Genomic DNA, 10,636 nt, shown 5'->3' on the forward strand with positions numbered 1-10,636 from the left:
CGTACATATCCTGGATGCTGAAGTATTAAAGCATGTGCAGAGTGTCCCAGGGGAACGATGCCGTCCCTCTCAGCTGCAGTAAGAGTGTCGGAAAAGTTGTCGGCCGACATATTGCTCGTTCGGACGGGTGGTGTTCTAGATTGATCGGGTGGGGTGGAGGAGGGCCCCGGGGAAATGCGAGTTCCGAAGGGGTGCTGATAGTTGTCGGGACGGGGCAGGCTGATGGCTGCTAGGAGTGAGTCGGTGTGGTGAAGACGAAGGTGGTGGGAGTTAAAGAGTGAAGATGAAAGAATGTCGAGTGAAGGGGTGCTGTTGTTTCTGGTCTTGATGTATGTGCAACGAGGCAAAGCCGAGAGGCGAGCGCGAGCAGGGAGGGAGGGAGGCAGGCAGCGGGCAGCGTGCCGGTCGGCAGGCAGGCATCTTTGTTGTTTTTTGGGGGGTAGTCGCCGTGTCTGTTTGTGCGGGCACGGTGTGCCTCGTGTTCAAGGTGAGGCTGCCAGGCCGGTGCGCGATGCGCCGCGCGTCGATTCGTGCGAGCGAGCGATACCACGTCGGCGTCGTGGTCTGGACTAGACTCTAGCAGGTAGGCAGGCAGGCAGGCAGCAAGGCACAGGGGGACGTGCGACCTGGAGGGCGTAGGTGGGGAGGGCGAGGGCGCCCAAGTTGCTGTCGGCGGCGCGGGGCGGGGCGAGCAGCGAGCTGCTAGCTGCGGCCAAGCGCACGCGGCTGGACCCAGGGGTTGGGGGACCGAGGCCGTGCTGCGTGGGGCGACTGGTGGCGAGCCGTCGGTTGGCGGCGCGCGGCGCGCGGCCTACTGCGGGGTCGGGGGGAATGCGAGCTGGCTGATGTTCTCGGTGTGTGTGCGTGTGCGTGCGTGTGCGCGAGTCTGCGCGCGTGCGCTTCCCCCGTCGCGTGGGAGCACCGCCCTCGGGCGCCTCGCGCCTCACATCGCGCCACTCGCGCCTTCTCGCGCCTCACCCGCAGCTGCTAGTTGCTGTGCATCCGTGTGGTTGCCATGAGGCTCAGGGCCGATCCGAATGGTGGCATGGTCGAGCATGGTAGCAGGGGCCAGACAGAGAACAAAGGACGACGCCGGGATGCATGCCATGCCATCGGGGGGCGCGCCACCGCGCTGTGACCGCCAGGCGCCACGGTTGGCGTCCCAGCAAGTGTGTTCGATCGGGTCGGTGGAGGCCTGGCCGCCTTTAACTGTCTGCCCTTGGATTCCGGACCTTGCCGGGCATGCAAAAGTGCGAGGTCTGTAGAACATCGGAACTCAACATGGTGTGATTGTGCGTGTGCGCGTGAGCGTGTCTGTGAGCAGTGCCAGCCAGTGGATCAGTCTGCAGTCTGCCTGCCTGCTGGTCGTCTTTTGGCGGTCTGACGCGACTTGTGCCACACAAGGAGCCATGTCACGTGCATGAGCGGAGCCCCGATTTGCCACCAACCAATGTTGAACTTGGGCTGGCTTGAACATGTTGCCGACGACAACAACAACACCATCCCCCGCAAACCATGAGCAGAATACCCTCAAAGACGTCAGAATGGGACGTCCTCAAGAAACACCACAAGTGAGCACGCATTCGCGCTCTCCCCCACGCTTTTGGGGCTAACCACCTCGCGTTGCACAGATTCCAGCGCCCAGATGACGAACCAGGCGACTCGACCTGGGAAGACCGGCTTGCCAAGGGGTACGAAAGCAAGCTTTTTCGAGAGCTTGCGCTTGTAAGTTGTCAACCGGGCCGTGCTGGAAGTCGCTGACATTCTCCCCGACAGATTGATCTAAAACACTACAAGTCGAAGCGTTTCGCATTGCGATGGAGGACGGCGACCGAAGTGGTCGACGGCAAGGGAGATGAGACGTGCGGCTCGTTGCGCTGTCGACATCACAGCCCAGCCACATCTGGCGATGCGAGTCGACGCTCACGGTCGCCGCCCCGTTCTGCCCCATCTCTGCGAACGTTCGAGCTGCCGTTCGTCTATGAGGAAGACGGTCAACGGAACGAGACTTTGGTCAAGGTCCGGCTCTGTCGACGGTGCGAGGCAAAGCTCAAATGGCGACCGGATGCTCGAGACAGTGCTTCACCACCTGCTCGCCAAGACCGAAGAGCAGAGAAGAGGTCTGCGGACCGTCCGAGAGCCGACGACGACGGGGACTCGAAGCGGCGACGATGAGGAGGGGAGGGTGCAGGCTTCCGTGGCGTTTACACTCTAATAGCACGAGCTCCTTCCCTATCACAGCACTGTGGAGGTATCGGCCTTTGCGTGATATGCATGTGCATGTGAGCTTCAGAGGCCACAGCGTCCTTGAGGCTCGATAGAGATGCTACTATTGTGAAGTTGCAGAGTGGGGGGCTCAAACAAGGCCCGTTTCCTAATGGCCTCGCTGTTCATTCCTAATCATCCTGATCCAATTAGCTCGACGCGTCTCTTTACTAGTCGTGTCACGTCACGTCGTCATCCGACTGATCCAAATAACGGTAGGTCGTCCACCTTACTGCAACCGACAACTTGCTCACAACACACCAAGTCGACATTGTTGGCTCCCCTCAACCTGCAAGCATGTCTGGCAAATACTCTGGGATGCCCGACATTGTAAGCTCCCATCATCTCTGGACATCGTCGTGCTAATGCGCCTCCAGGATTCAGCACCAGACGTGTTCGAAACCACGGATGAAGCAGACGTTGCGCTCCAGGACGTGAGTGCTACCCGTCGTGCTCAGTCTCCTGACCCAAAGGACGGCGACGGAGTGGACGACGCTCGCGTAGCTGCCCCTGCTAGTGACCCAAGTGACATCGACGTGTCTGGGCTTCCTTCGCGCAAGACGGCAGGTCAGACGTATACCTTCGAGACCCCAGGTTCGTTGGCCCAAGCGTCGCACTCACAGTCATGGGCTTCTTACTAACGTTGGTCACAGACGCAGAGCTCACCTTGGATCGGCCCCCTCGTAAGGAGTCTCACCTTGCTCGCCTCCGACGTCTGCAGTCCGAGATTGCCGAGCTCGAACGCGACCTCCAATCTAGTTCGGGCACAACCGCCGAGTCAACTTCGAGTGCCCCTGCACGCAAGTCCGTTTTGCCTCCAAGAGAACCAGTCGACGTGGTCGCCGAGCTCGCCACTGTGAGGGAGAGGCTCAGCGTCGTGACCCAAGGCAAGGACGACGTTTCTCGCGTGTCGACCACCAGGTCGAAGGACTGGGAAGGCCGGATACGCAACTTGGATCGCGGTATCCCTGAGCCAAAGCAAGACGACGAGAAGGCCTCCGAACCCTCCGCACCTAGTACCAGCTCGCACAGGGCCGGTGATATTGAGGCTCGAATTGCCACGCTAGAGAAGGTCGTTGGGAGCGATCAGAACGACGAAACGGTGCGTATTTGTCGTCCTGAGACCTCAGTGTTATGGCTAACGCTCGTCAGCTCCCGATATCTATTGCCGACAGCTTAGCCCGGCTGGACCACCTTTTGGCCATTCTCACTCAGCCCCGGCACCTCGATTCCATCTCTCGCCGCGTCAAGCTCTTGCTGGTGGATCTGGACCGTGCCAGCGCATCGTCGCGTAGGGTCGGACTTGCGGCAGGATCGGAGCGGCCAGCAACAGCAACTACCGGATTGTCACCGACGGATCAAGAGGCGCTGCAACGTCTCTTCACGCTTCTCCCTCGACTCGACCCCCTCATCCCATCCATCCCCCCGCTCCTCAATCGTCTTAGAAGCCTGTCGAGCCTTCACGCAGAGTCATTCGGCATCGCAGCAGACCTCCGACAGCTCCAAGCCTCTGACAAGTCTGTGTCGGAGGAAGAGCGCTCTCTTCAGTCCATCGTATCCGGTGTGCAGAAGGGACTCTCTGAGGCATCAGGCAGCATCGCGAAGAACTGGGAGTCGCTCAACAGCCGCCTTCAAGCTCTGGAGGATCGGCTCCAGGCCATTGTGTAATCACTCTAACATGTATATTGTCTATGACGTGGCCTTGCTCGGCGCGTCGCCCACCGAAATGAATGGGTAGACATCTCCCTCCCCTGCAGGGCCGTTGGCAAAGGCCATGACTTGATACTGACTTCCCATGCCCATCTCGTCAATCAGGCGTTGGGCTCCTCGCCGAATGCGCTGCTGCTTCTCCGGGTCACCCGCTGCTGAAGACATGAGTGCTGTGAGCCGTGGTTCAAGGCCCAAGCCCAACAGGAAGCTCGCTTGGGAGATGGGACCGTAGCAATTGGCTAGAAAGGCCTCAGCGCACGTCGTACAATGCAGGACTCACCGACGCCTTCCAGCGACTCTCGAAGGTAGGCAAAGTCCACGTTGGCAGTTAGGTCGGAGGAGCCGGGTTCATCGAAGACGTCAACAATGGTGTGCTTTCGGAATGCCTAACGGGTGTGTCAGCCCTCGTGCACCGACATGCCACAGCAGGTTGCTCACTCGGAAACTGGACGCGTATGCTTTGTCGCCACCATAGTCCACAACGAGGCCAGCACCGCCATTGCTCATCAGGCTGCCGACGCTTCGGATGATACGCGAAGAGTCAGGCGAAACTTCGAGTTGGCTGCCAATGGGCAAGCTGGAGAAGCGCGTCGAAGAGGCAGGGAGGAGAGAAGACATGAAGCTTTGTTCTCGGTCAAGTCCCAACGAAAAGCGGGGGGACGAGGTGGAAGGTTCACTGAGAGTCAATATCACGGAAGACCCGGGCCAGAGATATCTTACTAAGAGGCATTCTTGCCAACCTTGACTTCTCTAAACCCTTCATCCGTACGCTGAGACGGTTAGTAAGGCTTCAGCCTCAGCGTACGGATAGTAAGGCTTCAGCTTAAGTACTCACCTGGAGAATGTGGATAGGCATGGCGTCAAAGAACTCGTGGGCAATGACGAAAGTAAAGTCATCAGCTGAGGATCAGTGAGATGCCCGATCACATCACACCTACACTGAGGTATCATGTCCACCTGCTCGTTCCAGACCAGATCCGCCCCGAGGTCCTTTGCTCGAGGAGAGAGTTTCTGTCTCTGCACACTTTGGAGGTTTTCACTGTTCTCGACCAGATGAATGGTGTTGATCGTAGGCTTGCCAAACCGCTGGAACGTCTGCGCACAGTCAGCTGATAGTGTCTCATTCTACCCACTCGGAGAACGTCGTCCATGAGAGTGCCTCGCCCAGGCCCCAACTCGACGATCCTGCAACTTGACGGACTGCCTGCCGCAAGCCATCTTGTCATCAACCAGACGGCAACAAGCTGTGATGCAGTCAGCGCTGTTTGAATGGAGCTACCCTCTACTGACTTCGCCAAAGATTTGGCTGATTTCTGGCGAAGTGACAAAGTCACCCTTCTCTCCGAAGACATCGCCTTGCGAGTAGTAGCCGAGAGTCGGATGTGTCAAGCAAAGCTGCATGTAACGAGCAACTGACAATGGGCCTGTCGCCTTGGGAGGTTTAGCTGTCTGATCCACTCAGGACACTCTACTGACTGTAATCGTGTCCTCGATGATCTGCGCAAGTGACTGGGGAGTGGCATTTGGCCTGCTCGGCGTGGTCGGCGTGCTGTACTTGCGGCTGAGAGATCGGAGGGTGGGAGCACATCGAGGAGCAGCGGAGGAAGGCAAACGAGCTGATGCTCGAACTGCCTGTGTCCTCAGCACAAACATTGCTTCCCAGATCGATGCCAGATGTGACTTCCGAGGGAGAGGGCGAGGGAACAAGGAAATAGGGAAACAAGAGAGCGACAAGACTGAGCATCAGAGTGCCCATCGAAATCTCGAGACAAGCCGAGATAGCGCGGCCGCTTTACATAATCTCGTGAGAGTGGAGGGCATCCACTCGATGAGTCCATCAATCTGCCCTTTGATTTTGACATTCCTTCTTCCCCCATCACCTCATCATGTTCCCAAATCTGGGACTATTCAGCAGCTATAGCTGCCCAGAGGTGACATGCACCCGCCCGGGTTGCGTGTTCTCTCATCCAGGCTCCTCTTCTACCACCCGTGCCGCCCCCCCAGCGACAAAACCAACGGCATCGCGATCCGTCCCGGCCGTCCCCGTCACCTCGAAGACTGGCGGACTGCCCACACAAGCTCGCAAAGAAATCGTAACCGCCAAGATATCACCTACGCCCCCTTCAAAGCCGCAGCCGCCGAGCCGACCTGCGCCAGCTGCATCAGCTGCACTACAGTCATCGTCCAGGGTGGCAACCCAACCCCAATCTGGGCCACCAATGCTTCGCATCGGCAAATCAACCCCTCAACCGATTTCTGACCGCCAGAAAGGCTGTACGTTGAAGAAGACAAGTGTGTACAGTAAACTCATGGCTCTCACCAGTGCGAACGTTGTACGAGCAGTTTGTTAAGCTCGTGAGTATCAACCTCCCACGCGTTTGTTGCTGACGGCCAGTACGGCGGTCTGCTTCGAGACCATCCTGACCTCGCACGAGAATCGGCCTTGGCGCAAGAGCAAGAGATTTCTGCTTCAACCGGGCAGCTGAAAGCTTACAAGACGGCCATCCACCATGCGGCGGTCTCAGTGTCGCGGCGACCACCACCCGACTCCATCTCTCACCCGTCTGTGGGGACGGTAAAGCAGTCACGAGCAGCAACAGAAGCAGCAAAGTTAAAGTCAGCAAGCCGTCTCACACGAGATCGCATAGAGCGATACTATCACTCTCAAGACGCCCTTATCCAATGGGGCTACCCTGACACAACGGATGAGGAACTTCAGCACCCCAGCGTCCACCAAGTGAACGCAGAGGGCGAGCTTCATCACTGTGGCCGCTGTAAAACCGAGTTCATCGTATCCACAACTCAAAAATTGGGAGATTGCAACTATCACTACGGAAAACTAGCACCTGAACGTGCCGAAGGTCGACGAGTCTGGGTCTACTCTTGCTGTCGGAAAGAGCGGGGATCAGCAGGTTGTGAGGACGGCGTTCACGTGATCTCGTACAAGGAGGACGACAAGAAGCTAGCGGAAACTGAGGCATTCAAGACCACTGTGGCGGTTCGCGATGAGCTCGCGAAGACAAAGGAACTGCCAAAACCGATGGATGTCGTCGGAATGGATTGCGAGATGATCTGTGAGTCAGTGGCCCGTCTGTGGCTAACAGACAAGACACCACAGGCGGTTCCTCTCTGGCTCGAGTCACAATTGTGGACGAAGATGGAGCCGCTCTGTTGGACGAACTAGTTCGCCCACGGAATGCCATCCTGTACGTTGCAGTGACGAAGGGTCGGTCATTCTGGTTCTGATCAAACAGGGACCTCAACTCGCGATTCTCAGGTATCTCCGCCGAGGATATGCAAGCAGCTGTCATGGGCCTAGACGAAGTACGCGCAGCAAGCTGTTCGTTCATTGGTCCGGACACTGTGATTGTCGGCCATGGGTGAGGCAGTAGTGCTAGCAGAGCTGACAATCCAGGCTGGAAAATGATCTACGGGCCTTGAGGCTCCTCCATTCGAAGGTTATCGACACAGCCATCGTATGTAGCATCGGCAGCCGGGCTTCCGCGCAGATTCTGACTCGCGTGCAGCTCTTCCCACATGATAAAGGACCCCCCTATCGTCGGGCTCTCCGGGACCTGTAGGTCTTCTCGTACCGTTATCCACTGGAGATGGCTGACACACTCCGCAGCGTGAAGGAGAAACTGGGGTTCTTTATTCAGGATCGGACAAACGAGTCGGGACACAGCTCTCTCGAGGACGCCAAGGCGGCTCTGGACGTCCTCAAATGGCAGGTGCGCGAGGATGGAGAGCCGTGAGAGACTCGAAGTGGAAAAGGGTCTGTTCGGGGGTCTGTGTACTATGTTTTGTGGCTCGAGGCGGGCTGATCAGCTGAGTGAAGTCCTGGGTGCAACTTGGGTGTGGTGTTGGGCTGTGCTCGTCGAGCTCCTGTAGGAATCGATGAATGGAGTCGTGATTGCTTTTGAGCCTGAACGTGTGAAGGCCTACCTCTTGCCGATGGTCACAGCCGGCTGATAGAACTCGAAGACCCAACCACTCGAAGACCCAACCACCATCTTGCACCCAGTTTGGCTCATTGCACAAATGCAGCATCAGCCCTGCTTCGCCCACGCTTGTGCCCTTGAGAGCAGCCCACCTCAAGTACAGGCTCACTCGGGCTGATATCAAGACGCCCGCTCCATTACTTTTCGACGGATACTGTTACATAGTCTCTGCACAACCCACTACCGTCGGGTTATCGGGTTACAAGTTGACGTGTTTGCGCCTACAGGTTTTGAACTACAGCTCTTCGATGTCAATATGGACCAGCACCGACGTCTTTGTCAAGTGCCCGCCAAGGTCCCACATGCGGATGAAGCTCCACCCGGGAACGACGTAGAGGAGGCGAATGGTCGTTGCGGCGATAACTGGGTTGCGTGCCATCTTCTCGTCGCTCTTGAGGAGGATGCGAAGGAACACCAGGTCGCTCGCATCGTACTCCCACTCGAGGGTCTCATCCCACACCGGATCAACGTTTTCGTCACGGTCCTTGCCCGTCTTGCGCTTGGGGGGGTCGTCGTTGAGGTCATTGGGGTGGATCAACACACATGAGACGTAGGGGGCGGTGAAGGGCGGAGCATCAGACGCGCCTACCACGCGAAGGCGGAGCCGACGACGGCCGGTGGGTGGTGCAGCCGTGGGTGTCCCGCGGAGGTAGGCCGGCTTCAGGACATATCCCTCGGTCCCGACGAACAATGCGTGGTTGAGCTGCATGCTCGCGCCGAAGCGCTGCCAGTTGAGGGCACAGACTTGCGCGCCAATGCCCCAGAACGGCACCGGGCGGAGGTTGGACGAGCGGATTCGGGTGCCACGGGGGTAAACACGCATCAGGTGCTGCGCATTGTGGCTGGCGATCTTGCGCGCCTGTGCAGGGAGATGGGCGCCCAGGGCAGACTCGGAGACGTTGATGAGGTGGTGGTGAGGCGCATTGTCAAGCGAGCTTTCGAACCAGGAGTTGTTCGGAGGTTTGACACTTTGCGCGTAGACACCGATAGATGCGAGTTCGGGGACGATGGCCTTGGCCTTCTCAGCCGCAGCCTTCTTCTCCGCATCATATGCCTTGGCCTGTTTGGCGTCGTCGTCGTTGCCGTCGTCGCCTCCATCGTTCTCATCGCTGTCTTCCGGTTCGTCGTCAAAGTGATACTCGACCATGACGCAGATCTTGGACCCGAGCTCATCCAGACGCACATGGACGCTGTCGTCGATTTCCTCCTGGTGTCCTTTGGCCCTCACTGCAGCACCCAGCAGTCGGTCGCCCCAGACCTCGTTCATAATGTCAACCATTCGCCGCTGTCCGTGCGGGCCGCAATGGTTCTCCAGGGACAGGAACACCGGTGCAGGGGAACGGCGGCCGTGCGGATTTTGTTCGTAGGCGGCTTGCTCGGCGTCCACGACGTCTCGAATCGTCTCGCACACGGTTCGGAACGAAATGTTGGACACAAGGGTGAACCCATGAGTCACCTTTGGCTCGTCCTTGTCGGCGGAATTGTCCCACGCGTCAACTTCAACGCAGCGGGCCCCGGTCTTGAGAGCCATCTCGTATCCAGTAGGGCACGACGTGCCGTAGAGTTGGTGTGCGAGGAGATACGTGTTGTGACTGGAAGACATGAAGTAGTCGGTAAGGGGGTGCGAGCGGTCGACGACCTCAGGAGGGACGCGGAAGTGGGGGCGGCGGACCAGATCTCGGAGAGCTGGTGTAGAGTCCTCGACACCTACCCCGGCGTGCTCAGCGTCGAGGATGCCGTTGTCGGCGAGAAACTTGCGCAGGCGTTGGCTCACGCGCAGGTCGGCGTCCGACTCTTGACCGTGGCCGAGGCCACCGCCGGCGACGGAGCTCGGGTCAAAGGCATCGCCCTCATCGTCACCGTGCTCCTTGTTTCCGAACGGAGATAGCGCGGCGAGCTTGGATGTGATGCCCATATTGTAAAGGATGGATGGGTGAATGCAGGAAGGGATGGGTGGCGGACACTCATAAAAACAAAACATCGTGGCAGTCTGGGCTGACGTCATCTCGCTGTCACCGACCTTGTCCAGGCTGCTCTCGCCGTCAAGTACGTACTCGACGATGTAACAATCGAGGATGCTCGACGGCGGGTTCAAGCTCGCACAGCTCAAGATCTCAAGATTTGTGGTCCATGTTCGCAGCCGCACTCCCTATCCGTCCTACGAGGGGTTGATGTGAGCTTGAGGTAGTCCCCACGACCACCTCCCAGATAGCACCGAGTATCGAGTCGACTTGAACTGTGGTCACGTGGTCGGTCAATGATCAAAACAACAGTGCTCATCTTATCTTGACCATCTTCATCTTCAGGTGACTTCAACGGCTCTTACGACCCCAGATACCTCTTCAAACGCTATTGGCCCAGACGACTCAAAGCTGCTTAGCCAGCGTCTCTGTACCATCTTCGCCTCCTCAAACCACGTCAATCGATCAATCATGACCATCGAGCTGTTGCAAGGCAATGCCAATTATGACCTTTGGTCCCTCACGCTTCGGGTCCATCTCAATGCCCAAGGGCTTCTAGACTACACCCAACTCGATTTTGGGCTCGACACCACGAAGGATGCCTTGCAACGCAACTTGGCTTACTCGACCATCGTCCTTTCCCTCAGTTCAAACGTAAAAGGTCTTCTTTCAGCAGAAGCACGCGATTTCATCAATCCC

The 10,636-nt window shown here is 57.9% G+C and overlaps 5 protein-coding genes across 5 annotated transcripts; 3 read left to right on the top strand and 2 right to left on the bottom strand.

Moving 5' to 3' along the window:
• Positions 1 to 1,515: 1,515 nt before the first annotated feature.
• On the top strand, positions 1,516 to 1,985 carry Q8F55_008818 (uncharacterized protein; the record flags this gene model as incomplete). The annotated part of the gene is made up of 4 exons (XM_069357200.1): positions 1,516 to 1,571; positions 1,632 to 1,725; positions 1,777 to 1,862; positions 1,898 to 1,985. The coding sequence occupies 4 exons, from the start codon at positions 1,516 to 1,518 to the stop codon at positions 1,983 to 1,985; spliced, it is 324 nt and encodes a 107-aa protein (XP_069205137.1).
• Positions 1,986 to 2,562: 577 nt separating this feature from the next.
• On the top strand, positions 2,563 to 3,933 carry Q8F55_008819 (uncharacterized protein; the record flags this gene model as incomplete). Its single annotated transcript, XM_069357201.1, has 5 exons — positions 2,563 to 2,595; positions 2,643 to 2,699; positions 2,739 to 2,859; positions 2,919 to 3,367; positions 3,418 to 3,933. The coding sequence occupies 5 exons, from the start codon at positions 2,563 to 2,565 to the stop codon at positions 3,931 to 3,933; spliced, it is 1,176 nt and encodes a 391-aa protein (XP_069205138.1).
• A 21-nt stretch (positions 3,934 to 3,954) lies between these two features.
• Positions 3,955 to 5,628, bottom strand: Q8F55_008820 (uncharacterized protein; the record flags this gene model as incomplete). Its single annotated transcript, XM_069357202.1, has 9 exons — positions 3,955 to 4,214; positions 4,256 to 4,361; positions 4,414 to 4,651; positions 4,696 to 4,745; positions 4,811 to 4,875; positions 4,914 to 5,070; positions 5,109 to 5,219; positions 5,266 to 5,406; positions 5,452 to 5,628. The coding sequence occupies 9 exons, from the start codon at positions 5,626 to 5,628 to the stop codon at positions 3,955 to 3,957; spliced, it is 1,305 nt and encodes a 434-aa protein (XP_069205139.1).
• A 566-nt stretch (positions 5,629 to 6,194) lies between these two features.
• REX3 (RNA exonuclease 3) lies at positions 6,195 to 7,730 on the top strand (the record flags this gene model as incomplete). The annotated part of the gene is made up of 9 exons (XM_069357203.1): positions 6,195 to 6,249; positions 6,299 to 6,330; positions 6,371 to 6,499; positions 6,923 to 7,049; positions 7,094 to 7,181; positions 7,230 to 7,355; positions 7,391 to 7,451; positions 7,503 to 7,552; positions 7,604 to 7,730. The coding sequence occupies 9 exons, from the start codon at positions 6,195 to 6,197 to the stop codon at positions 7,728 to 7,730; spliced, it is 795 nt and encodes a 264-aa protein (XP_069205140.1).
• A 481-nt stretch (positions 7,731 to 8,211) lies between these two features.
• Positions 8,212 to 9,891, bottom strand: Q8F55_008822 (uncharacterized protein; the record flags this gene model as incomplete). Its single annotated transcript, XM_069357204.1, has 1 exon — positions 8,212 to 9,891. One exon carries the CDS (start codon positions 9,889 to 9,891, stop codon positions 8,212 to 8,214), a length of 1,680 nt encoding a protein of 559 aa, XP_069205141.1.
• Between the last annotated feature and the right edge of the window lie 745 nt (positions 9,892 to 10,636).

This window comes from Vanrija albida (genome assembly GCF_041260175.1).
Source record: "Vanrija albida strain AlHP1 chromosome Unknown contig_7, whole genome shotgun sequence".
NCBI classification, from domain to species: Eukaryota; Fungi; Basidiomycota; class Tremellomycetes; order Trichosporonales; family Trichosporonaceae; genus Vanrija; species Vanrija albida.